The 27,757-nt window shown below is 40.6% G+C and overlaps 1 protein-coding gene across 1 annotated transcript in view; it reads left to right on the forward strand.

Moving 5' to 3' along the window:
• Positions 1 to 1,113: 1,113 nt before the first annotated feature.
• Positions 1,114 to 27,757, forward strand: part of GLIS3 (GLIS family zinc finger 3) — a gene marked incomplete at its 3' end in the record, with an annotated part of 181,826 nt that continues 155,182 nt past the window's right edge. Inside the window, exon 1 of the mRNA XM_086629924.1 lies at positions 1,114 to 1,498. Within this exon, the coding sequence (XP_086486050.1) occupies positions 1,114 to 1,498 (385 nt within the window). The remainder of the gene's footprint in view (positions 1,499 to 27,757) is intronic.

The following is a 27,757-nucleotide window of genomic DNA, read 5'->3' on the forward strand; positions in this document are numbered from 1 at the left end:
TTCCCTATTCATTTTGTTGTATGCACATGCTTTACTGTGTGAACTGATAGTCCTTTCCTACTTTGTACCTGCACAGTGCTGACCTACTCTGTCAGTAGTAGTCTACTTTCAGCACCATTTTAATTAATAGATTGAGGAGTGGACAGAAAAAGGGGCGACAGCTGTGTTCATCCTAATAACTCCCTATCAGAGACTTTTCACTCCTGGCTGCCTTCTTGCACTTGATCAGCATTCACTTAATTTCATGGCTGGTTTAGCTAATGTGAAGGCAGCTGACCTTATTGCAAACTCCAGCTTTTGAAAAGGCAGGTTTTCGCTGTGTTAGAGCTCATTGCTTGGCTTTGTTCTTTTCTCCCTGACAGACCGCATAGTGCTTGTATGTTGTTTCTTGTAGCTGGTACTGTCACAAAGTTAACAGTTGTGTGTAGTCCTCTCTCATATATTATTTACTGCAATACCAGTTATTTTTATTTATATATTCTTTTAAACATTGTAGTACGCAATGGATTACTTACTGACTTTGGATTTGTATCAGTCATAGAATCATAGAATCATAGAATGGTTAGGGCTGAAAGGGACCTTCAAAGATCATCTAGTCCAACCCCCCTGCAAGGAACAGGGATATCTCCAACTAGATCAGGTTGCTCAGGGCCTCGCCCAACCTGGCCTTGAACGTCTCCAGGGATGGAGCGTCCACCACCTCTCTGGGCAACCTGTTCCAGTGTTCTACAACTCTCATGGTAAAAAATTTTTTCCTAATATCCAATCTGAATCTACCTCCCTCTGTTTTAAAACCATTACCCCTTGTCCTATCGCAACAGGCCCTCCTGAACAGCCTCTCCCCATCTTTCTTGTAGGCTCCCTTGAGGTACTGGAAGACCGCTATAAGGTCACCCCGGAGCCTCCTCTTCTCCAGGCTGAAGAGCCCCAACTCTTTCAGCCTGTCCTCATAGGAAAGGTGCTCCAGCCCTCTTACCATCTTCGTGGCCCTCCTCTGGACCCTCTCCAGCTGGTCCATGTCCTTCTTATGTTGGGGGCTCCAGAACTGGATGCAATACTCCAGTCATAGCTGTGGGTCTGTAAAAACACTTTGATTCCATTAACATCTTAATAATGAATGGGAGGTCATGCAGTATGAGCCATTGGACAACAGGTATTCCTCTTGGACCCAGGATGATCAGTGGACAGCAGATCTCACCTATCAGAGTTCATATAGGAACATCCTGCCCATCTTCAAATAGCAGCACCCCAAACCCAGCTATTGGAAACTTATCTGCCAGCTTACACTTAAAGATGCCCCTTCGAGGAGGGGTAGCTCCTCAGGGCAACATCAATGACAATACTATTCACCTTCCTGCTCAGTGTCCCAGGAAACAAGTGGTTACAAATGGGAAGCCCTTGTTACAAGTCCCGCATCCCCCACGACTGCCAGCCTCACAGTCTTTAAAGCCAAACCAGCAAGAATTTGGAAATACTTTCTCCCCTTGCACAGGTGAAGGTAAGACTCCTTTTACTATTGCTATTACTAATAGCATTTATTCTCCAGTATCACATACCTAGATGGTATTGATTTTAGTAGGTGGAATCCAGTCTCTTTAGCACTCTTTTACTGCAAGGGAAGAGATACTGAAACAAAATATTTTGCTATTTTCTACAAAAGTAATTCATCGTTTGATTATTCACAGGGACTTTGTATTACAGCAGTTGTTCAGAATCCCTGAGTTGTCTTAAGGTTCTGTGTAAACAGTGTAGTTTGCTTTGGTAACCTAACCCCTTGACTCAACAAATCCAGGTAGTCATTTTATGTTCTGTGGCACCAGAATTTTTTGAGTGCTATCAGAAATACTACTTCTTGGGTGCATGAACACAGCTTTCCACTGATGACTAACAGCTGCTTACTGATGAAAGCATCAATGTAGTCATGCTTTTTAGAGTGCTTAGGCTGGACAAGCTGTAAAGCACATTAGAGCATGTCTCGATCATAGATTTGCAATCCGTTTTTTGGAACCACTGTTTATGCTGTAGAAAATAATGATGCATAGTCCTTACAAAATTTGGAGACTGGTTGTCTGTAAGTAACCACTTGTGCATCAGAGATTTACCTGTCTATGAGAAAGTACTTGACTATCTGCACTCGGGTCTTTGAAGTCAAACCAGAACTTTTAAGTTTTCAGTACTTCTTGACTCTGGTCATGCTGGAGATAAGGATACTCTTTTAGTGGAGTTTTGGTATCATACTTTCAAAACTGAATGTACATAGACAGTAGAATTTAATGTATAGAAGATAATTACTTGGTTTAAAATACCACGAAAAGCTTGGGTTGATACCTGAGTGAAAGTGCAGAAAAGGAGACAGAGATTTCCTATTTTGTTCCAAGCATGTTCCTTCTCTCTGTTTTCTGTTTTAATTCACTGCTTTCCCTTGAAAACTTAGGAAGTCCATCTCTCTTCAGCAAAGCTTCCAGGCTTGAAACCAGTATAATTTCACAACAAGTTGAAAGTTAACTGCATGCTTGAGCGCTCTGCTGAGTCAGACCAGTGGTAATGCATATACATATTAATTGAGTGACCCATGAGATCACCTATCAAGTGATGGCTTTGGTGGTGGTGGTGGGTGTAATCCACAGCTTTAAGCTTCTTAAATACAGCTTTAAGCCTCTGCTACAGAGGTGAACTCCTTAAATGAGCTTTGGAGGACCTTTTCTATCTCTCTTTCACTACAGGTAGAGCCTGATTCCTGCTGTCTTCAAAATTATGTGCCTAAAAGCAGGGAATCCATGCTGGGATCTCTAAAACAGCCCTACATAACAGCTAATCCAGCTGCAGCATGTATTGCAGAGCCACATCACAGGGTCGAGAGAGCATCATCCAGTTTAATGTCCTTGGTTTGGGGATTTTAATATGCTGTGCCTGATGGGTCTGTTCCTAGCTGCTGTCATTTCTGTCTTCTTTCTTGGCTTGATTAGCTTTTTTTGATATGTAAAATTGCTGTTTTGTGGGATAGCAAGTAGAGAATTAAGCTGAAGGGCTGGCATTAGCAAAGCTTATGTATAAATAAAGCTGGTTATACAAAACATTGTGGACTTCAGATATGTTGGACTTCAGATTCTGTGTTTCTATGGATTTGGATTAGTATTTCCTCATGCTTTAAAGTTCTTGTCACTAGCAGGACTGCTTGCAGATTTGAAGATAATGCAGGGGAACATACCTGCTATAGAAGAGCTAAGTCTCATTCACTTGGTTATGTCCGAATAATTTTCTAAGACATTGAACCTCGTTATGCTATATAAAGCAAAGCATGTAAATAAGAGTGTAAAGCTTATAAAACTATTCCTGTAGTTTACCCTTGTGCAGCTCTTTCATATTTTGTTCTTTTCTAGTGTCAGGTATATGGAGGCAAATGCCTTTTGGTAGGTAGTTATATTAGTTATACTTTTATCTCAAGAAGACAACAGTTTTCCTTTTACAGTTGTCTCAGTATCAGTTACAGAAGTTTGCACTACTGACAGGTTTTGTTTGTTTGTTTTATACTTCAAAACACATGGGATAGTAAATGCAGCAAGATATACAACAAAATGTCTAGGTGGTGGTTTTGGTGTAGTTTCCCTGCATTCTTTCAATAATGGATAAAATGACTTGAAAAAACCAAAACAAAACAGGAGCTTCAGTTTGGGATGGAGGAAAGAATACAATATTTTGGCGCAATCCAGTTGTGTGCCTTGTTTCTTACAGAGGTCTTTTTATTTGAGAGGAGATGGTGCTGAGTGCACAGAAAGAGAACAGTAGTAATCTACAGTAACCACAACATGCGGAGAATCTTTACTTTGCATGAAGACTCTCTTTGTCTTATATAATGCCAGAAAACTTCGAAAGGAGATGTTTTTTAGAAAGCACTATGTCATCTTAAGTCACATTAAGAGAAACTGTTATGCTTTTGTGCATAATGAGAATCTGAATCACGTTGTGCTGCGTTACTGTATGGAGAAAAAAAGCAAACCTGCACATGCACTGGTGTACATCTCTGACTTCAGTTACTTTACCTCATGTGTGGTACTGATGGTATAATATGCTTTCTAGTACTATGTTGTGAATATGAAAAAGAAAATAGTATAATGGTGGATTTTTTTAAGTACAGAAAAATGTGCTAGTACAGTAATTTTTTTTTTTTTTTCCCTAGGACTATATACCTTTTGTATACCAATGTTAGATATTTTCACATAGAAATTAGGTGTAAAATGTAGGCATAGCAGTACATGTATTTGGTATTGGAAATTTTCCTGGTTTTAGCTGGGACAGTTAGTTTTTCTTTTCAGCAGCTAAAAGAGCTGTGTTTTGGATTTAGTATGGGATTTGTTGTGAGAACAATATTGATAGTGCACTGATGTTTATAGTTGGTGCTGAGATATCAAGGACTTTTCAGCCTCCCATGTTCTTGCCAGCGTGCACGAGCACAACAGGATAGGGGGGAGCACAAGCTGGAGCAAAGGGCCCACAAATTCCCTTGTGATTTGAATTTAGATTGAGGATTGAGGGCTAAATTGACCAATGAAGTATTCCATATCATGCCATGTCATGCACAGTATGTAGGTGAGGCTTGACCACGAAGTTAGGAGCTCTTCTTCTGAGGGCTCTCTGAGACTCTTGGTCTTTCAGTTTTCTCTCTCACTTTCACTCATCTGGGATTACAGTGCCAGGACTTACCTTTTTCAGGATCACTTGTGGGAATGACACAGGCATTGGTCACTGGTTGGTGTGAAATTACACTGTGCATCACATGTTTGTATATATATTATTATCATTATATATATATTATCATTATATATATATTATTATCATGCAGGGAGGTGGTTGAGTCCCCATCCCTGAATGTGTTTAAGAAAAGGGTAGATGAACTGCTTAGGGATATGGTTTAATGGGGGACTAGGGACGGTTGGACTGGATGATCTCTAAGGTCTTTTCCAACCTAGAAATTCTATGAAATTATATATATTTTTCATATATTAATTTATCATTATTTATTATTGTTACTGGTTTTCATTTCTTTGTATATTATTTTATCATTACTAGTTTTAATTATTTATTATTGTTACTGTTTTTTTTTCTTTTTTTTTTTTGTTCTTTTCTCAACCCCTGAGTCTCCTTCCCTTTTCCCCTTTAATTCTCTTCCCTGTTCCCTGGGAGCTGGGGAGAGTGAGCAAGCAGCTTCATGGTGTTTAATTGCTGGGCCAGATTAAACCATGACAGAAGTCTACAGTCTCTCATTTTGTTTGGTATGTGTATTTGACTACTTTTTGTGAATAATTGGTTTCACACCTTTTAGATTCACTCAGGCCTAGAAAGAGATCTTTACTGACAGATCTGCTGAGGTGGAAGTGAGCTAGAGAGATATCAGGCAAGAATGAGCAGAAAGGGAAGAAGAGTGAGAGCGGTAAAGGAAGACACAAAATCGTAACCTGACTAGCACTGGTCTTCAACTTCTCTCATCAATGCAGACCTTTTGACAGAAGTCCTGAAAAGAAAAATAATATAATTTTAAAATCCGGCTTTCTCCTGAGTCTTCTATTAAGATATTTTTTTTTAAAGTGTGTGAATTTCAAGTAGTTGAAATGAGAACTGTGATCTAAATGTAGTGATGTCCAATAGTTACGCATTCAAGGATTTATTACCAGCATATCTGCACTTTGCACACATCTGAATGGTATTTTGTTTTCTAGAAAACCTAGTGGCTGTTCTTATTGCTTGTTTTATTCACTCCTCTGTGCAGACAATGGATTGTGAGCTGGACTACATTCAGGTGTATCCTGAGCGTTCTCATGTCTCATGTAGCACTAAAACTCCTAAATCTTTCTGAAAACAACACGTATTTTCTGAAAGGACCAATATATTCAGCACCTATGCTGGTTCCTCTTACTCAGTGAATTTTTTCTGAAGTCCAATAAGAGGTATTAGTGATAAACACATCTCTGCTGTTGTAGGGAGTTGAGGAAGGTGGCTGTGGAAGTAGTTCAGGAGGATGCCTTCTATTTTTTCCTCAGTGTTATTCATAAGAACCCCTGGGGACAGGGTCCTGCTGGGGGAGGTGGATCCTTGGTCTGAATTGCTGCCATAACATGCTTATGGCAGTTCATTCAAAGTTTGGGAGTGGATTTTCCTGTCCTGTAAGACAATATATTGTAGTCTTAAAACAGCTTGGATTGGGCTGATGGAGAATTTCCCCTGTGAACAAAATTCTGTGCTGAGTTGCTGCACCTCCAGCTGCTGCATCTCCAGCCACCATGCTCATAACCTGGTGGAGAGGTCCAACATGGACGGGGGAGGGGAGAGGCAGCCTTGTGGTTTGAGCTGGATGTCTGGCACAACTTTCTAGAAATTGTGAGCCACTCTCAGTCTCGAGAGCTGTAGCCATCTCCTTGCGTTCCCCATTCTCCCTGGCAGCAGGTGACACTGCACATGTGGAGAGTTCAAGCTCTGGAAACCAGTCTGGCCTTTTTTTCCACCGTGACCACTCTACTAAAACCAGTGTAGTCAACATGGGAGTATGTGACTAAGACTGTTTTACAGTAGTGAAGAATTTACCTGAAAATACTTGAGATGGGCCTTGTCCAAGTCCCAAGTCAGGACATTTGTTAGTAAGAAAGGCAGAAACTTGTGCAGATAGGCATGGACCCTGTTTGTCCTCCTTTTCAGGGCCATTGAAAAGATAGTGGTCATCTGCCATTTCTGTGGTTCCTGCAGGGTTAAGTTTATTCCTTGACATGAAAAATCATTGTGTGTTTCGTTTCCTATTTTCTTGCAAATGTGACTGTACATTTTTTGTAGCAAAATGCGTCAGTTAGCTAACGTTCATCTGTAAGATGAGCATGTTTCCTGTTGGAGACCATTAAAGCTCTTCTTTATTCTGGAAATAGTTGACAGTCATGAAATCTTGGGATCAGGATTTTTTTTTCCCTCCAGAGGCTCTGGAAGAAGCAGCAGCTCCAATGCTGCTAAGCTGTGCAAGAACTGTGAACTCGATCAGGGAGGATCTTTTGTTTCCAGTTGCCAAGACAGCCTTGTTACACTTTTGAACAATAACTACCCAGGTCGGTAAGGAGTGTTATATGCATAAGTGTTTATAAGTAAGCAGCTTGAGCCACACTTGAAATCTCTTTAACATACTTATTTTGCTCTCTAGTACTGTTGATTCTATGTTTCAGTTGGTGCAGTTTGAAAAAAGATGCTCATCACTATTCTGTGCAGTTCCTTATGCAGAAAGCTTGACTCAGGGTTGTTTTCTTTTTCAGTTGTTTTTCATAATCAATTGTGAGCAGTTTTAAAGCCTAGTTATTGATAATGTTTAGGTACAGCGAAGTGATTAAGTGATAATGATCTCAGTTTTATCTATCATGACACATTTTCCAGCTTTGCATATGCTTAAGCGGCCTTCATGTGCTTGAAAAACAACACAGGATCCATCAAGTCAAGGAAAATCATTACTTGCAGCTCTGGCAGTTGTTGGGGAAATCCATTCTGAAGAAAGTAGGGATAGGTCTCAGTGGATTCTTTTGTCTGGTCTAGGACTTTCCAAAAAGGCACAGCTGAGAACATGAGACTCCCTGAATTTAATTCTGCCATTAGTTTTAGGGACTGGATGACCAGCAATTCTGATGAAGTTTGAGAAGGTTCACTGTAGTTCTTGGTATGCAACTCATAGAACGTGCAAGAGGTTTACTTCGTTCTTACGTAAAAGATGGTACACAGATTCCTGTTGCAAGACTTTCCTTTGGAGTGCTTATTTCAGGTTAAACTCTTTTTTCCTATCTGTCATGTTGCAGGCATGGTTCAACTCCTGAACACAGATGTTCTGGCAAGTCTTGAACACAAATGCTCGCAGGCAGTGGTTTACATTGACTTTGACTCTGTGCTTTTAGAGTTGTTACTTTCAGCATTCAGAATTTTTCTTAAGAACAAAATGTTTAAGAAAATAAAAACAGCTGGTGATACCAAAACACATGTTGGACTGTGTATTGTAAAAGCCCCAGGCAACTTACAAAAATTCCCTGAACAGTGTTAGGCTTAATGCCAAAAAGGATCTACTTTACATCTACTCATACTAAAATCCCTCAAGAGTATTAGGCATACTGCCAACGCTTACCCATTCTGTGTTAAGAGTGTAATTTAACTTCTCTCATACCCAACGTTACAGCTTTATCCTCTTCTTTGTAAACATGGACAGTGAGCTTTAAAATTTAATTGCAACTATCCAAAATACAGTATAGCAAAAGGGTAGATTTAAGTAAAACTCATACTTTATAATCTTTAGACTAAGTATTATTCTTTCAGATTGGGGCAAACCAGTTGAAGGTGATGGGGTGTATTTATCAATAGCTTTGACATCTGTTTTAACTGTGATGACAGCTTGCTGTTGTCAATAGCATCTAAAGAGTATCTCCAGCTGGAGGACTGCAAAGAAAGCATGGCAAGGCTGAATGGGGGAGGCTACGTCAAGCTTGTGACCCCGTGGGCAGCCTCCAGTGGAAATCTCAGCATGCCTTTGAAAATGCCACCTCAGAAAAATTCCCAAAGAATAAAATCAAGGCAGATGTGCCTTCCTTAGAGTGTGACTCTTCAGGAGTGTTGCATTTCTTTTTTTTTTTTTTTTCTCTTGTCACTGATTAAAGGATGTTTATGCATCTGCACTTACGTCGTCCTAAAAATGGCTAATGACTTTTGTATCCTCCTTAAAATTTTCAGAGGGGAAAATTTGATGCCTCAGGTCAAGCCATCATAGAGAAGCAAAACAAAACAGGCCAAACTGTATTTTCACTTTACTTTGTTTGAGAATCTTCAACTTAGTCCATGATTTTTCAGTTTTGTTTTATCACCAGGAGATGGCACTAGCAAAATCTGTTTTCACAGAGATTCCTGGCGGCATGTTCAGCCACCTTTTTATGGGGGAAATTTGGAATAAAAATGCAGTTGAAATATGAAAGTTCTGGAATTTTTGCACCTGAAAATTCTTGGAAACTCTTGGCATTGAGGCCATCTCTCCCTCTGAGTGAAGTAAGATTTGAGTATTTTGTTGTGAATATGAGTGAGTCACTTAAATTTGCTGTGCCTCTTTTCTTTTCATTGGCAAATTTTGGATAAGTAATTTTTACATTTATACAGTGCTTTGAGATCTCCAGCTGAAGTCCAGTTTATTCATGTCAAACACAAAATTAATTTCAGGGTTATATGTGCATCTATATAGAGAGAAGAGGTTGTTTGTGCCTTTACATGGAGGAGGAAGGGGGCCAAAAAGCAGCCTGTTCCACAGTTAAGCATAAATGTGTGCAGATATTGAATTTTGCAGATGGATTTGGCTTTTTCGCATATTATCATAGTGGTGTTCTTCAACTGTATTGCCTTTCCTAGCAGCACCATAACATATTCTACACCATGGTAATGTGTTCCTTCATTTGGTCCCCATTGGTAGCGATCTGTTTGATGATGGTGAACAGGAAGCATACCAGCTGCCTGCTTTGTTTTAACTGCTCTCTTCTACCCCTTATCCATGGAAAACGATTAGAAGAGAAGCTGCTCTTCTGATAAAGTGCAAAAATGATCTTTCATTTACTTTCAGGGTTCTCACACAGTTCTAAATGCCTGAAACAGTCCTGTGAGGAGCGGGGAGTTGGACTCAGTGATCCTTATGGATGCCTTCCAACTTGAGATATGCTGTGATTCTGTGTTTCTATAATTCCTCTGTGAATAAAAGCAGGAATTGTCTGTACTAGTGAGATTTTTTTCTTTTCTATTTTGTTTATATCTGGTCTTTCAGAAGTTGAATTTGATAATTAGTAAGGGCAAATCGTGCCTGACAAATTTGGTGGCCACCTACGATGGGGTTACAGCATTGATGCATAAGGGAAGAGCAACTGACGACAGTGGCTTGGTGTCCAAGTGGAGAGCAGTGACAAGTGGTGTTCCTCAAGGGTTGCTGTTGGGGCTGGTGCTGTTTACCATCTTTTTTACCATGGCGACATGGGCAATGGGATCAAGTGCGCCCACAGCAAGTTTGCTGATGACACCAGGCTGTGTGGTGTGGTCCACAAGCTGGAGGTAAGGGATGCCATCCAGAGAGACCTTGACAGGCTAGAGAGGTGGGCCTGTGAGAACCTCATGAAGTTCAACAAGGCCAAGTGCAAGGTCCTGCACGTGGGTCGGGGCAATCCCAAGCACGTGTACAGACTGGGCAGAGAATGGATTGAAAGCAGCACGGTGGGGAAGAACTTGGAGGTGTTGCTTGATGAGAAGCTCAACATGAGCTGGCAATGTGCACTGGCAACCCAGAAAGCCAACCATATGCTGGGCTGCATCCAAAGAAGCGTGTCAAGCAGGTTGAGGGAGGTGATTCTGCCCCTCTACTCTGCTCTCGTGAGACCTCACCTGGAGTACTGCGTTTAGCTCTGGGGCCCCCAACAGAAGGACATGGACCTGTTGGAGTAAGTCCAAAGGAGGGCCATGAAGATGATCAGAGGGCTGAAGCACCTCTCCTATGAAGGAGATCTTATAGCAGCCTTCCAGTACCTAAAGGGGGCCTACAAGAAAGCTGAAGAGGGACCTTTTGCAAGGGTATGTAGTGACAGGACATGGGGCAATGACTTTAAATTGAAAGAGGGGAGATTTTGATTAGATCTAAGGAAGAAATCCTTTACTCTGATGGTGAGGGACTGGAACAGGTTACCCAGAGAAGTTGTGGCTGCCGTATCCCTGGAAGTGTTGAAGGCCAGGCTGGATGAAGCTTTGATCAACCTGATCTAGTGGAAGGTGTCCCTGACCATGGCAAGGAGGGGTGGAACTATATGATCTTTAACATCCGGTTCTAACCCATGCCATTCCATGATTCTATGATAAGTTAGAAGTCAGCTCCATATTCCCCCCCAGAATGGGAAGGGGTATATGGAACGCTTCTCACATCATGAAAGGCAGGAGGACCTGGGGCAAGAACAGGGAACAAGCTTTTTCCTTCTCTGAGCCCTTTCCCTCAGTCTCCTGATACAAGATACAGCTGATACACAGCCCCTTGTGGAAAAAAAAAACCAAACACATGTCCAGGAAATATTCTCTGGTTGTAACTCTAATGGATGAAATGGACCTTTTCCTTGTGATTAAAATCACGGTTCATTGGGATTTTATATGGTCAGTTCTACAGATACCATGTAGATGATAAAATCAGTGGTTTAAGTAATTTTCCTTGAGCTCTATAGAGAAATCTATCTCTATTTAGTCTAACCATTAATAGGCTGAAGCAGAATATGTTTCACTTTTGCTACTGCTGCCTTTTCACCAAAAAAAAGCATTTAAAAAGCCTGTATGTCAAGATGATCAGAAAGAGGAATTCCTTTCTGGAGCAATTACCCTGTTTTGTGGTGGAAGCTGTTCCATTCAAGTTCTATCATGAATTTTATTACCTGCTCAGGCAGAACCAGTATTTGGACGGTTAGGACATTAGCAAATGCATTGCTAATTGAGTATCTTAGACTTTTGTTTTCTGTTGTAGACTTGCATCATTCAGATGTCAATGAATGAATGAATGAGGGCACTTAAGTATACTTCTTCTGATGGAATATTTTGAATTGTGTAAATTGGAAATCGTTACAGTCGATTATCCAACCTGCTCTATAAGAAGGCTATATGTTTGTATACATGACATTTCTAGAGACTGACCTTCAGGGAAATTAATTTAGTTCACTAAACAGTTACTGAGATACTTCTGAAATAATGAAAAATGTTTGTGTCTTTGGTCACTCTTGCAACTGGATTCACTGTAAGAGTCCTGAATTTTTGAACTTACTGTCCTCTTACATCTGTATCCAGAATTATCCACAAACTGTTGCGGTGACATTTTTTGAAATTGGGAGCTAGGTTTCAGGTGAAAACTATTCTTGTGCAAACTTACACCTGTTTGTTTGCAAACTACATTCAGATGATGTGTGTGCCAGCATGTGATTGATTAAAATTTCAAATGTTGGTGTAATTTCAGCATGGCATGTCTGCATTTTCACATGCAGGTATTGTTTCACACACTTTGAGCATTTGTTTGTTCTTTTTTTGGAAGCACGTGACCAGAATTCTGTAAAATTTCACCTTAAAATTGAACATCTTCTTTGAGCATCTGTATGGGCAGCTAAACGTAAGGAGGGCTGATGTGTGTGAGAAACGTACTATCCGTCAGGCGCTGTAGCTCTGGCTCTTGTCAGTAGCAAATGCTTGTCAAGAAAAAGTGCGCAAGCATGGGTAATACTAATACTGACATTGTTTTGAGTGAGTCATTACATCTCTCTGGTATAGACCTGCCAACTTCTATCTTCCTGTGTAAAAGGTTTCAAATGATAACGGGAAGAGAGACTATCTACAATGGATTATTGTGCTTTAATGAGCAGGGAATACCATCTCTTCAGGTTTGCCAATTTAACCATGAGTCTGGTTTTGTCTGAGGACAGCATCGAGCTGAGAGGTCAGCAGAAAACACATGCCTCCCCAGCTTTAGTTATTATAATAAAGCGGTTGCTCGTAACATTTCCCTTGTAAGAGCTCTGGAAATAATTTTGGCATGAGAGGTTGCCCTGCAGGTGTTCACATGGCAGGTGGATTGTGTCCAAGGGGACATGTCCAGGGTATGAGTCTCCTGTTAGTGCTTGGAGTGGGTGAACTTCAGCCAGTGAGAAGAACTGGTCTCCTGGCTGACCCATGGTAGCTGTGTGCAATGGTGAAGAAACTTCTGTTTTCCTCACTATGCTTTCCCCTTGCAAATGCGTACAAAAGCCTCATGAATTTAGTTCTTTGAAATGACACAGAATCTTGCTCCAGCCAAATTCCTGTTGAAGTCAGTGGTGTACTCAGAACTTCATATTTGGCCTCTAAAAAGGGATTACTCTGCACATTGATGTAACTCTTGTCTGCATGGTCAGAATTATTTTCCAGAACTTCCCACTTTTTTGAGGGCAGATCAGTAGAGTGACAGGTTATTTTCATTCAGGAGACATTCCTTTCTGTTTAGAAAAGGCTACTTTCACTAACTTTACAGAATCACAGAACATCAGGGATTGGAAGGGACCTCAAAGGATCATCTAGCCCAATCCCCCTGCCGGAGCAGGACCACCTAGATCAGATCACACAAAAACACGTCCAGGTGGGTTTGGAACATCTCCAGAGAAGGAGACTCCACAGCCTCTCTGGGCAGCCTGTTCCAGTGTTCTGGTACCCTTACTGGGAAGAAGTTCTTCCTCATGTTTAAGCGGAACCTCCTATGTTCCAGCATATATCCATTTCCCCAGTGGGAAATGGGTTTTTTGTCTTATTTACTTCTAAAAACGAGCTTTCCTGTCAGCTGTGGTTTACAGCCTTTCCCCAGAATGCGGAGAACGAGAAGGCAGCGCGGGTGCGGCGGGGCCGGGCACCGGCGAAGGCAAGAGGCGGCCGCCGGGGCCCGGGGCGGCGGCGCGGGGGGACCGCCCCGCCCGAGGCTCTGTCCGGCCGGGCGGGTCCCGCCGCCGCCACCTCGGGTGCTTCTCGCCGCGGGCCCCGGCGGGAGCCGAGCCGAGCCGAGCCCGGCGGGCCGCGCGCCCTCCGCCGGAGCCGCGCAGCGGCTGCAGCTCCCGCCCGCGCCTCCGCAGGGAGTCGGCCCGGCGGGGGCGGGCGGGGCGACGCCGGCCTGCGGGGCGGGGCCGAGGCCGTGCGGGACCCCCTGCCCAGGGGCTTTACTTAGTACTATTTATTTTTCAATGAAATGAAGCCTTAAAACCCAAAGATTTTTATTGGAGATGAATATGAACAAGAAAAGATACTTAAACAATGGCTATAGGTGCAGTACTTTGTAAGTACATACTTTTCCATTTTCACTTCCTTGTAGTGTCTGCTTCTTTTAATGTGTTTATAGATTTCATAGATTTCTAGGTTGGAAAAGACCTTAGAGATTTTCCAGTCCAACCGTCCCTAATCCCCATTAAACCATATCCCTAAGTAGATCATCCACCCTATTCTTAAACACATCCAGGGATGGGAACTCAGCCACCTCCCTGGGCAGCCTGTTCCAGTGGCTGACAACCCTTTCAGAGAAGAAATACTTCCTAACATCCAACCTGAACCTCCCCTGACTAAGCTTATGCCCATTTCCTCTTGTTCTATCACCCATCACTAATGTAAAGAGCCCTTCCCCCACCTCCCCACCATCCCTTCTCAAGTATTTATAGGCCGTAATCAGGTCTCCCCTCAGCCTCCTCTTCTCCAGGCTAAACAGCCCCAACTCCCTCAGCCTCTCTTCATAAGTTTTATTTTCCAGCCCCTTGACCAGTTTAGTCGCCCTTCTTTGGACTCGCTCCAGGAGCTCAATATCTCTCTCAAAGCGAGGGGCCCAAAACTGGGCACAATATTCCAGGTGCGGCCTCACCAGTGCCGAGTACAGGGGCAGGATCACTTCCCTATTCCTGCTGGTCACACTATTCTTGATACACGCCAGTATCCCATTGGCCTTTTTGGCCACCTGGGCACACTGCTGGCTCATATCAAGCCGGTAGTCAACCAACACCCCCAGGTCCTTCTCTGCCAGGCAGCTCTCCAGCCACTCTTCCCCGAGCCTATAGCGATGCTTGGGGTTTTTATACCCCAAGTGAAGGACTCTGCACTTGGCCTTATTAAAGCTCATGCCATTGGCCTCAGCCCAACGATCTAGTCTGTTCAAATCCCTCTGAAGGGCCTCCCTACCCTCAAGCAGATCAACACAGCCTCTCAGCTTGGTGTCGTCCGCAAATCTACTGAGGGTGCATTCAATCCCCTCATCCAGGTATTGATAAAGATGTTAAACAGAACTGGACCCAGCACTGAGCCCTGGGGAAGCTAGGTGACCGGCTTCCAGCCGTTGTTTATTTATTTATTTATTTTTTAAAAAAGAGAAAAGGGCTTGACCTTTGCTATCTGGTCTATATCTCATCTGCAGGGATATAAACTCCATCAGATGAAAATCTGTCTATCTCCCACTAAAGAAGCTGTATTTGAGTTTCCAACAGAGCAGTGAGATAATTTTCTTTCCATGCAGTCTCATGGAACTGATATTGTTTCATCTGCAGGAGAATGCAGACTCTTTTGCTTTTACAAAAAAACCTTGGGTCATTCCTACTTTGTATTTGGTAAAAATCCTTTACAGAAGTGAGATTTGAAGAATTAATTACTAAAATATTTAACAGTAGGTTAAAACTAGTAGATTAAAAAAACCTAGTAGATTAAAATCTAAATTTTTAAATTTTTTTTTTTGTGACTAAAAAAACACTGACAAGTATTAAAAGCTTGCAAACTGGAAATGGCAAATGCCGGTTGGTAATGGCAACCTTTAAGTCACTTTTCCCCTAAACATTCTTCACTTTTCTCACAAGATAATACTAAAAACGTAAGTGACCAAATTTGGCAGATGTGATTTCAGAGTCTGTGGTCCGTAAGTGGCATAGCTCTGCTGAGTAGGCCCTGGAAGGTTTCAGGAACGCTATCTCCGTGCAGTGTCTGATTCAGTTCCCCAGTTGTTAGTGGAGATAACAGCTGTTAATGACTGTGATAGAGAATGCTGGTTGGCGTTATACAATAGATATACCAAGACTTAAGGTAAGTTTTTAAAATTATCCACTGTAAAAAATAGCGTAACAACTAGGGCTAGCTTTGTAAAAAGAGAAAAGTGAAAGTAGTAAGAGGAGAAATCAAAATGTTTATTCATAAATCCCACCGGGACTTGTATGGAGTCGTTGCTGGCAGCCAGTGCAGGGGTTTGAGTGCGGTGGCAAGCCCTGTCTGGTCCACTCGAGTCCTTTGTAAAGTCTTTGTGTCTGTCTCCACTGAGATGTGACTGTCCACTCACTGCCGTCTCTTCAACTCCATCCTGGCATTGTGCTGTACCTTGCTATCTCTCCAGCCCTCTCTCCCTTGGCTAGCTCAGCAGCTTCCTAAAGGAGGAAAGATCTCTCTTCCCCAAGGGTGACCATGGCCCTGCCCCTTCTAACAGCAAGCGCATGCAACTGGGATCATACTGCTCAGCTCAGGCTCCCACAGCTTCATGGCGCTTGCAGAAGCTGTGGGACTGAAGACCTGCAAACTGCTCTAGGAGCACCAAGGCAGAAGAAATGTTACCATGCCATTTCCAAAAAGGGGTTCCATTCAAACGGAGAGTGAATTGTTATGTTGGATTATGTTTTATTAACATCATGTTGTATTCAAGTTTTGTTGGTTATGAACACTGAGAGCGGTGATGTTGTATGAACAGCAATGAAATTCTGCAGGTTCCTCTGTTTAGGTGGTGTTTGATATTGACTGGACTGAAGATGGAGTTACAGAGACAAAGGGATTCTCTGTCTGCTTTTCAGTATCTTCAAGTCTTGGGGTTTTGATAGAAAATGTTTCTCTTTATTTCACCTGAATGGCTTTTATTTATTGTGCCTCTTTTCTTTACTGTTAACTTGAATGAGGAGTGTAAGGCTAAACAGACTGCTTTTAAATAGTGTTATATCCTGCCTTGTATGCAAAAAAATTAGCTTTGGTTTACAGTTCAGGAATACAGTTTGTCTCAGTCTGTCTGTTTCTGAGACTCGAATGAGATTTGTCCACTGAAAAGGCTTTGGACTACCAAGAATTTTACCATGAATGGTTTGGAAATATTCTGAATAAGTGTTTTGAGCACAGAATTTAAACAAACAAACAAACAAAAAAACCCCTCTATATACAGTTTAATAATTTTTTCTTAGAAAGATAAAAATAAAGTAGATACTCTTACTAAAAGGGCACTTGAGAAAAAATAGAATAAATTTTAATATTTGCCTGAATTTATAATCCGTGCTTTATTCTAATACCAGTATAGTATGACAGGCAGTCATCATCTGACATTATGATGCCTGTGAGCAACAGGCAATCATTGCTGACATTATCAACAGGAAGTTTACCTTGGCAGCTAAATATAATTCTTAATTGCATAACATAGACTTTAACATCCTTGTTGTGTCCTACTGAGATGCTTTCAATGGCTTATTTTAGGGAATGTCAAGTGTTCAGCAGTAGCATAGTTGAATAGATTGAACTTACATATATGCTACTGTTTGAACATCTGTTAATAAATCTGCAGTTGGCTTTCAAGTTCCAGCTAACTAAACTATAAATGGTCTGTCAATCAGCATTCCCAAATAAATGTTCTTCTAAAAAACTACTGAACCAGCATTGGTGTCAATTAATTAGTGAAATGCATATTCTGACACTATCTACACTGTTTCTTGTGAGTGTTTTGATGCTTTTCGCAGTAAGAGAGGACCGCTTGGGTATTTATTTGCTTAAGCATGTAACTAGAAAATGAATTAGCTTTCAAATAAGAGGAATGTTTAAAAAATTTAATGAGATGTGAGAGAAATGCTGTTTATTTTGGGACATTGAGGCCTGCTGGAAGACCGCTTTGATATCCTGTGTACCCTTCCTGGCCAGCTCCTGAGCAGTGGGGTGGTTAAGGCCGCTGCCTGACACTTGTTTACCCATAGAACTGAAAGGCTGGTGGTTTTTGCCCACGTAATCTGTATTCAGATTCTTGCTAGCTTTGCTGCACCATGTAAAGCGGCTTTCTGTTTTGGCTTTCTGATGCGTTGGCATCTTTCCCTTCTTGCATATACTTTCTCAACTTTTTTCATTGGTATGAAATACAATTACACGTCTTATTTCTACATGAAAAGCCATTTATTTTTCAGTGTGTCATGTGTGTTCATAAGAGAATAGGGAAATTTCTACCTTGAACCATGAGTGTTTATCTCCTGAAATTATTGAGATTCATGCGATGGGAATTTTGTTTCTGGCATCTTGATTGGTTGGGATGGAAGTACGTGTTATTTAACCACACTTGTTTTGGTGTGAAGGTGGGAGAGGGACCAGAGAAGTCATAATGAAAGATTTTTGGATCATTGAGTGCGTTTTAGAAATGCAGGGAGGGAGAACAGGAATGAGGAAATTAATTTTACGTAGAATTGTATATTCACATCTGTTCATTCGTGACCACACAAACTTGGCAGTATTCAAAACCCAGTGAAACTGTCAATTTTTGGTCAGTCAGTTTATTACTATTAACTTGGATGGGAAGCATTTGTTTCCTGAAACCGCTTTGTGTAGATAATAGTCAAATTGCTAACTGCTTAGAATCTTGTATAAGACCAACATCATTAATATTTTATGTTTTTTCCAATGGTTGTTTTGAATTCCTTTGTCACAAAAAGAAAAATAATTTTCTTGCTAAATATGAAAGTTGCTGATAGCTTCAAAATTCCTGTTGTGCTCATGACAAGTCCTGTACAGAAATTAAGTAGGGTTGATATCTCACTGTGATGTTAAACTCACTGTGCATTTGAAAGGTGAAACAGCTTTGAGTCTGCCCTAGGAAATACCTGGAAAAACAAATGAGGCAGACCATGTGTCTAGTTAGCTACTGGGAAACGTTTCACCCATGCCTGTTCTGCATAGCCCGCTGACTGGTGGTTACTGAAGGCCACCAGTCCCCATCAGTTGCGATGATGGGTAAGTCCTGGTGTCCCCAGCATCACAATTCTGTCTCCTTTCCCTCTACATCTACTCTGTCGGCAAGCCTTTCTAGAAACCAGCATGCTTGTGCAGGGTGTGCCTTGGAGCTTCATCCTGTACCTCAGATAACCCTGTCTTCTCTTTCGTGTCTCCTTAGCACTCCTCTTACCTTTCTGCAGCTCAGCCCCTACCACTTATATTGAACAGCACTAGTGGAAAAGGAAAACTTGCTCATGTAAAGAGCAAGTACAGTAAATTGTAGTTTTGTGACATGGAGAAACTGATACTTAGGGCTTGCAAGAATTCTTTCTCTTGTGCGGAAAAAAACCAAATCCTCGACTCCAGTGATGAGTCTAATATGAAACATAAGTTGAAATAGATCTTGATTTTAAATTTTGTCTTTGACAGATGTAATTATTATCTGATATAGAAAACATTGTAGTGACAGATTCTGAATCCCTTTCGCCTATTAAGTACTACACTATGTAAAGTGAACGGGATAATGGGAGTAAAGGATCGTAGTCTGGACCACATGAGATTAAAATGTCAGCCTGTGTAAGGCAACTGGGATTGAAATTTGAAAGCATGATTCAAGTATGAGTATAATTCTGTTATGAACACCACTCGATTCAGATTTAGCAAGTGCTTGGGCACTTGTGTAGATTGTAAGTACACATTCAGATTGGCTTCAGTTCTTGTGCGGGTTTGTAAATCTATTGTAATAGATTTGGATCTTAATATTCTGCAGATTGAAGGACCTATTTAGACTTGTGGATTTTCTTAGTTGTGCACTGACATTTGTAAGGGGAAAAATTAGGACTTTTTTTTTTTTTTTTTTGGAAGGCAAATGGCTGAAGAATTCTCAGCCTTCAAACCTAAAACAAAGTGTGCAAGTCTTACTCCTGGAATAAGGAGAAGGATATTCCTTTGTGTGCGTCCTGTAAAAGACAGTCACAGTCACTGGTAACCCTGGTACTAGGAAAATGGATTGACAAGAAAACATGGACCTTCTTGGGTTGGTGACACTGCATAAGGCCATGTGAGTGGGAGGATGAGCCTCAGTGCTGTCTGAGAGAGTTCTGAAAATATGAACTGGGAATATCTTTCTGCATATCTGTGTCATGAAAGCAGGAGTTTGTACATTCTTATTAACAGAAAATATTGTATGAACATTCCCTGACTCCAGCATGAGTTTCTTATTTAATATGGAGACTTTTAATTAAACTGTTCTGTTGAGACAGGTGGTAGGGTCTGTGCAGCTGGAAAGACGTTTTTTTAGAAGGTAATAACTTCTCCCTGTCAAAGGGTGAAGTTGAAACTCAGAATGAAAGGTTGCTGGGGCAGTTTATTTTTTAGCCATTGTGGACAAGTCATAGAAGTTTTATTAAAAAATGCTAGACTTTTATGGAATCTATGGAAAATTATGTCTACTGGATATTTGTACAGAAAAGTTGAAAGTGTAGGAAAAAACTTTGTTAGGTTCTAGAGATTTAGACTGGTTTATTTCATTCCAGTTAAATTCCATAATATGGTATTCTTCATAGGAGAGATTTTCTTGAAATTAGTATAGTAAAATAGTGTTGAAAGAAACTTAATTGAGTTTGGATTATTAACTGCCAAAGATAAGTCACTTACTAGGGAATAGTAGTAGCATTGAAAAATAAGAGAAAAAGAGTACGTAGGTTTTATTTATTTTCTTTTTTTTGTCTAAGTGCCTTCTCTGTAAACTTTTCAAAAGCCCTAGATTACTCTAGAACAGGAAAAACAAACTGTTAAATAATAAGGTGCAGAAGACTGGCAAAGCGTCTGATTTTCCAATTGCAAACACTTCTTAAATACCATTTTGGATTACTGAAAATAAAAAACTGCACATCAATATTTCCAGTCATTCATATCTAATACTTGGTTGCAAAGAATGTGATCTGAAATTCAAATGACTTCACTAAAATAAGTGAATTTCTACTTCTAATGCAATATGGTAAGATTTAGGGTTTGATTCTTAGCAACTATTTTCATCCATTTTTCTGGTGGATTTCCTATTTATTTACAGTATTTCTGCTTATTATCTATTTACATAGTAATATATGCACACATCCTAAATTTATATGCTCATGACTAATGCAACACAAATTCAAAATACAAGATGCAAACCTACTTTACTCCTATGTACAAGTAAATCAAATAGTGTAGCTGTCTAACTTGTGGCCAGAAAAATAGCAGCTGCTGATTACTGCTGTGTGTTTATGACAAAACTCTTATCACTGAAGAAAAAAACCACATCAGCTGCTTTTTCCTATTGCAGTAGAACATTATGCCAGTTTTTCCCCTTTATATTGAAAAAAAAAACCCAACCCAGACATGAAATGACATATCTGTATTGTATTCATATCTATTAGCTTTTGTGGAAAAGTACCTTTTCTTTCCCTGATCGCCAGTTTTGCTGCTTTCTCGCTAGCAATTCTTATTCTAGGTACTTTGAGTTGTTGCTAATACTGTATCTGCCAAAATCTGCTGCTGTTACTGCACAAAAAATGTACAACTGCGAATTACCGAAGTGTCTTAATGTCTGCACAATGCCTGTGGCCGCACCTCTCGATTATCTGCCATATGCCTTCAGTATGTCTCTTTTTGTTTGAAGTGTACTTGGTCTGTGAATATTAATAAACATTTTCCAGATGCTGCTGAGTCCTATTCGAAATTTCCCATCGTGATTGTTTGCATTAGGCCGGTAGTTGTATGCGGAGGGTGAATTCCTGGCAAAGATGAGTTGTAGCACCTCTACATTAGCACCTGTGGCAGACACGATAGCTGAGTAAAGATACATATTAGTGCTTGTAATTTCCCAAACTGGTAGTACGTTTCAGAAGCTCCTTTTGGGAAGTGTTCCTTTAACGGATGCAATGAAATCAAATGGAGGGCAGTGATAAGTACAGCTCTTGCTTTTCATCTCACTGTGATTGTGTTCTTGCTTCCAGCCTATCTTCTCCCACTCTCCTTCTGCTCTGGTTATTTCCTCATCATTGCTACCTTTTATTTTTGGACTTTTCAAAGCACTGTTCAAATCCCCCTCAGTGTCCAGTTTCTTTGCAGAGTGATGAAGAGCTACTGTGACAGCACTCACTATAAGCAACAATGTTCTAGTATTAAAAATACATACTTTACATACAGATACAGAAAGACATAGGTACAGAGCGGGTATAGTATGAAACGTCTGCCATGTGAATAATTGAAGTCGTCTCCTTGCACAAGAAGGTAATGTGTTTTTTTTTCACACAGATTTTTTTTTTTTAATTACTTTGCCTTTTACTTCTGGTAATACCGATACTGACTGAAATTTGTTTGGGTGTTGGAGCTGAAAGTGTGTGAAGGGATACCTGTGGGAGGAAGAGGGAGAACAAAGTGTACATGCCCCATGTTTACTTAACCACAATGTAATTCTGCCAGCTGGACAAAGGGAATATGCTGCTAATTGCCCTGCAACAAGCCAAGGGGAACACCAAGGACCAAATCTGTGTAAATGACATTCAGGTTATGTGAGAAGTTTTGCAAAGCTGCACTTCCTGAGGCAGAGACCTGGGAAGCATTGTGCCTCAAAGTTCACAGGTTTCACCAGGAAGACACAGTTTTGCTTTACTTTCTTTTCTATATTTTATTTTCTTTATTTTTACTTCACTATTGTCTGCCTTTGTTTAGACCAGACTCTGTACGGTCAGTTTTGTTGGACTATTCGTTCTCCTGTTGTTGGACACTGAGAAGAGCATATCTGTGTTAGTCTGGTACTGCTTGTTGCATCCTATTGTTGCTCCTCTAAAATACAGATTTTGATTGTCTTATGACCTTGTGTGAAAGAGGAGGACAGGCCACTGAAAACAAAATTTCCGGACTGAGCCAACTGCGCTCTGGTCCTCTAGCAAATAAGGATCACAACTTCTGTATGGAAGCCAAGAGTAAAGGAAAGACAATGAATCAGGCTAAAATCTCTGCATTACAAGAAAAAAAACCGACCAAACAACAAACCTGCACTTGGTCTATTCCTTTGAAACCACATAAAGCACAATGTACTCTGCAGAAAAAAATCAGAATGTTGTCACAAATTATATAATTCTGACTTTTAGAGAATACGGGATGTAAAAGCATCCAGAAAGTATGAGAATTTTTCTTGTTTTTTATGTTTTTACAAAAGCCTGTCAGAAAAATGAGGTCTCAAAACACTACATACATGATAATGAGCTTGAATTTGCTATAGCTGCTTGCACATTTCATTGATGGGCTTTTTTAAAACCTTCTCACTTTGACTGATCCTGAGGTCCAAGTGTAGTGGAAGTAAATAGAAAAACTTATTGGTACTTTTTGAAAATCTCATTTTACGTTTACAGAAATAGAGGTGGGGACTGAGTGCATTGCATTTGTGAGACAAGTTCATGCTTAAGTACTGCTGAGAGCGGCTGTAGGTAGGGAGCTGGACTGAACAAATACCCTCCTGCTGTAGACATCATGTGTCTCCAGTGGTCACATTTAGTTGGGTTCTTGCACTGCAGAGTGCAGCTGAGACACCCAGATCTTGGTTTCCTTACATTGCCAGCTGATTAACATGAGAAACTCTTGAAAATAATAAAAAAAAAGTATACATTAAAGCTCTTGTTGGCACCGTGCAAAACTGTGTTTTTAAATATGTAGTGATAAGTTGATTATGAGCTACCATGGAAAGAAGGCTTTGTGAATACCAGCTTTTGATTTTTTGGGTAAAGAAATTAGGAATAAACTCATCAAAACAAGGTTTGCACCTGTAGTAGTTTTTTATCAGGTTTCAGGTTTTTCCAGTGTCTGTGGATGGTTCGACATATATGCTTTCTCAGTCTAGACAGTATTCTGAAGAACAGTGCTGACGTTTGCCTGCAAGAGCTAGAACCAAGGAAAACGTTCTTTTTCATTTAACTTGAGTTGAAGATTCTATTTTGTCCGCCAATGACTTGTCCAGAGTAGGCACCTGCAAATGTGCAGTGTACTCCAGGGCTGTGCATCCCTGGTGGGTCTAGAGCCCCTCTGTTCACACAAATGCGTCACCATGCCAAGACCCCTTTTGTGTTCCCCTTCTGTTTTGCCTCCTGAGGACAGGGGAAAAGCATGAGTAAGCTGGCAAATACCAAGTGGCAATTCAAAACGTATGGGACAGCGTGCCTGCTGTTGAGGGTGGAGGGCAAGCAGGGTTTTCTCAGTACCCTTGCCAGTCCCTCTTAGCTTGAGTGTGAAAAGAAGATGCACGTGAGCACATTTACAGGCAGCTCTGTGGTTGAATAATGTCGATAAACGTCCAGTCATTAATACTGTTTGAAGCGTGCAGTGTCTCCTGTCACTTCTTTTATGCGTAATGAGTAATGCAGAAGAATAATCAAGAAAAAGATGTATGTGAAACTGTATTTATTTTTTTTTAGGAAGAAGAAATGTTTCTGATGTTACGTTTTACTGCAATGAGCAATATATTGATGTTTAGCTTTTTTCCTCGCAGTTCATGTTTATAAAAATTGACTTTTTTTGAGAGATGTAGATCTATAAATAGAATTGGGCGGGTTTGAGAATACAAGAAAATTATATTTCAATTCTTGAGTAATAACAGTACTCTCTTAAGTGCTACAGCAATTAGCCTAATTTTGCACACTCAAAAATCAAACATTAGGACGTGGATTCTGTGCAATGGAAAAAAATCACTGTTAATATTTAATTCTGCATTTCTTCTTATGTTCAGTGTTTGGGATTCTGGTTTAAGAAAGATTCTGAATTCCTCTGTCTCTGGGGAGACTTAAGAAACTTTGTAGTATGTTAAACCAGAAAGAACCAATCCCTGTTGATTAGATTAAAAAAAAAAAAAAAAGGTCTGCAAAACAAGAACAAATAGTCAGGAGCAGATTCTTTCCACATGATTGCTCTTGTCATGAATTCCTTCACTATATACTAACCTATAAGTTCATTAATGGTCAAACTGAATTATTTGAATAGTTCTTTACCCACAGATCACTGAAATGAGTCTTTTAATTTAGATGTTGGAATCCTTTGCAAGTGGTTTGTTAAAACCAGGCTTGGACATAATGATAATAATCTCCTTTTTTCCTTTGTGACTTCCTAGCATGACTAAGATTTCTTTCTTTGAAAAAATTCTTAGAGGAAGGAGTACTTTTGTAAGAGTTCCAAACAAGAAACCAGGGGCTAAGTTACAATTGTTAACGAAAATGCTCCTAAGAAAATGTCTTTCGTTGTTTCTTGAAAGTAGAAAATTTGTGTGTGGCTATTAAGATTTGTATGATCTAGTTGTTTAGGTTAATCAAATATGTAGGTTTACTCTGATCACAGCTATGATCTAGTCCCATAAATACTTAAGAATTTACACACCTTTACAGATATGAGATACTCTATTCCAGAGGATTTGCTTCACTGCACGTGGTCGTTCATCTGTTTGGCCGACCACATTGTACCTTTTCAAGCTAGTATCACAAAGATTGCATAGAGGGGTTCAATGGAGCACCCTGCTTTAGCCCACTGATAACTTTAGAAGTATTTATGATTTTTTTCCTGCCCCTCAGCTGTGACCTTTTGAAAAACAATGGCAGTCTGCTTAAAAATTTTGTCATGACCATTAACAAGATTAGAAGAGTAGAAAATATAGAGAAGATCAAAACGTAGTCATGAAGACTTTATGCTTTATCGGTGCCTGTTTATGAATTTTTAATTTAAGAACTGGCACAGTTAAAGACGTGGTTAGCTATATTTTTGCCCTGTATATGTATGCATTAGGTATGGTGAAACATGCTTATCTGTGATAAAATGCAGTGTGGTTTAGTTTCACATGCATTCTCAGTAGTACCTAGGTGTAGTACTGAAAAAGAAACAAAGACATCATTAGTATAGCAGATATTTGTTGTGTTGCATGTCCTCTTGTGAAATGAGGTTAAAACAACGACCCAAGAACTTTTTTTCGGAGATAGTTTGATGAAAACTTTACTGTCATTAACATAAGGCAAAAATTAGAGCTGAAACTGACTAGTACTGGAAATCAAAAGGACCGTTGAGTAGGTAACTATTTATGCTTAGGAGCAAAAATTCACAATCTAATGTATGTGGGTAGAGTTTAAGATATATTTATTCGGCATTGCAGAAAAAGCTGCTGATATCCAGGTTTCAGTCTCTGACTTTTAACAAGAAGAATTGTAAAAGGGCCTAAACCCTTGTCTTAGCTGACAAATCTGGAGTGTCTCCAACAGTTGTTAGGCCTGTTGAAACTGTCTCAGAATATATGCTTTGGACCTCTTCACATAGGAAACTAAGTTGGAGGTGTCTTGCATGTTAGGAACAGGGCAGTCTCAGTTGTTGTTTCTTTTCTGGTCCTAAGGACAGTCAGGGAGAGCTACCGAAAGGAAGGATACCTAGTTGGTGTGTGCACCTAGTGCTTTCATACATTCACATGGAAGTAAAGAGAGGACCTTTGGCAACTGTTGAAAGTTTGATGTGAAGTTCATTTGCTGGCTTACATTTCCCTGTGAACATCCACATTCCTATGAGATAGTTATTATTCCGGGCTGCTTGCCTCATGTCCAGGCTTTTACCCCTCTTTGTAAATTTTGTGAGATAGACTGTCACCTTACAGCCTGTACCTGTATCTGTAGCGCAGAGCTGAAGTCCACCTGGAGCAGCTGAGAGGACAGGCTGTGGTTGGGGTTCTCCTCTTAGTCCTGAAGGAGGAGCAATTTATGTCACAGCTTTTCATCCCACCACTGCATTTGGCCCACTGCCCTGATTCTGCAGAGAGGAGCTACTGTCCCTCCACCTATCTGTTTCAGGGCATCTTGGGTAAGTAACTCCTATACATCAGAGTCATATCTGCCTGAGAAGAGCAGGGAAAGGAATTGTGGTAGTTTAGTCAATATAGTTTCTGGAAAGAGTGCAGATAAGGAAACAGGATCACCTCTGTGATGCCTGCACCGCTTAGCTCAGTTTGTAGTTTTGGCCGAGCCTTCAGGGTTCCTCTTGACTTGGGCTTCTCAAGCAGAAACATCCTTTTTAAAAAATGCCTGCTGATTAAAAAAGCAACACCCTTTGTGTACTCACGATTTAAAAGCAGAAATTGGCTTTAAAAGAATTATTCACAGTGAATAGAGTGCAAGTATTGATATTCAAAGATCTTGCTGTTGTCTGAAACCAGTAGGACATCTCTGGTTATAAAGCTAGAGACTTTCTTTCCTGAAAATTCAAGCCTTGTGAAATCCTACAGCTACATTACTTGAGCAGAAAACTGAATGTTTAATGCTTATCCAATGTTTAATTTTCCTTTTTCTCATATACTTTGAAATACAAGCACAATGAGAAAGCATTCTCTTTTCAAAATGGACTCTGATAATGTTTTTAGACATAAATTTGAAGTCTGGAGTGATACCTGATGCCTGAAGTCCAGGCGTTTGCTGGGAAGTGCTTCCCCTCCCTACCCCACTGAGCTTATTCTCCACACATTTACCTCTCTCGGAACAGTCTCCTGACATTTCTTTGGGTTTCTTCTATGTCTAGTATACTGAGTCTGGCTAGCTGGAGTTAACTTTCTTCATAGCATCCTAGCTGTTCTTTATGTTTGTGACCGGACAGCATTGGTAACACACCAGTGGCAACCCAGTGGTGTTTTGGCTCTTGGTGAGCAGTGCTTGCACACTGTCAAGGCTTTCCCTCTACCACCTCACAAAAAATAGGCCAGTGGATTGTGGGTGAGCAAGGGGTTGGGAGGGGATACAGCCCAGGCAGCTGACCCAAACTTACCAAAGGGGTATTCCATACTCTCTGATGTCATGCTCAGCCATAAAAGCTGAGGGAAAGAAGGAGGATGCAAGGACATTTGTGGTGATAGTGTTTGTCTTCCTGAGCAACTGCTACAGCCTGCGTGCTGATGGGAAGTAGTGAATATATTCCTTATTGTACTTTGCCTCTGCATGTGGCTTTTGCTTTTCTTATTAAACTGCCCTTGCCTTGACTGAGGAGCTTTTCCATCTTATTTTCTTGCCCTGTGCTGTTGAGGAGGGATGAGTGAGAAAACTGGCTGAGTGGGCATCTGTCAGCCAAGCAAGGTCAACCTGCCACATCCAGGCATTGAAAACTCTCCCAAATCCAGACTGCAAATCCACACTCTTTCTTCACTGAACCTGCCTGTACAGACTTTATTCTTAAATATTGCATGAAG

This window comes from Tauraco erythrolophus, chromosome Z (assembly GCF_009769465.1).
Source record: "Tauraco erythrolophus isolate bTauEry1 chromosome Z, bTauEry1.pri, whole genome shotgun sequence".
Taxonomy (NCBI): Eukaryota; Metazoa; Chordata; class Aves; order Musophagiformes; family Musophagidae; genus Tauraco; species Tauraco erythrolophus.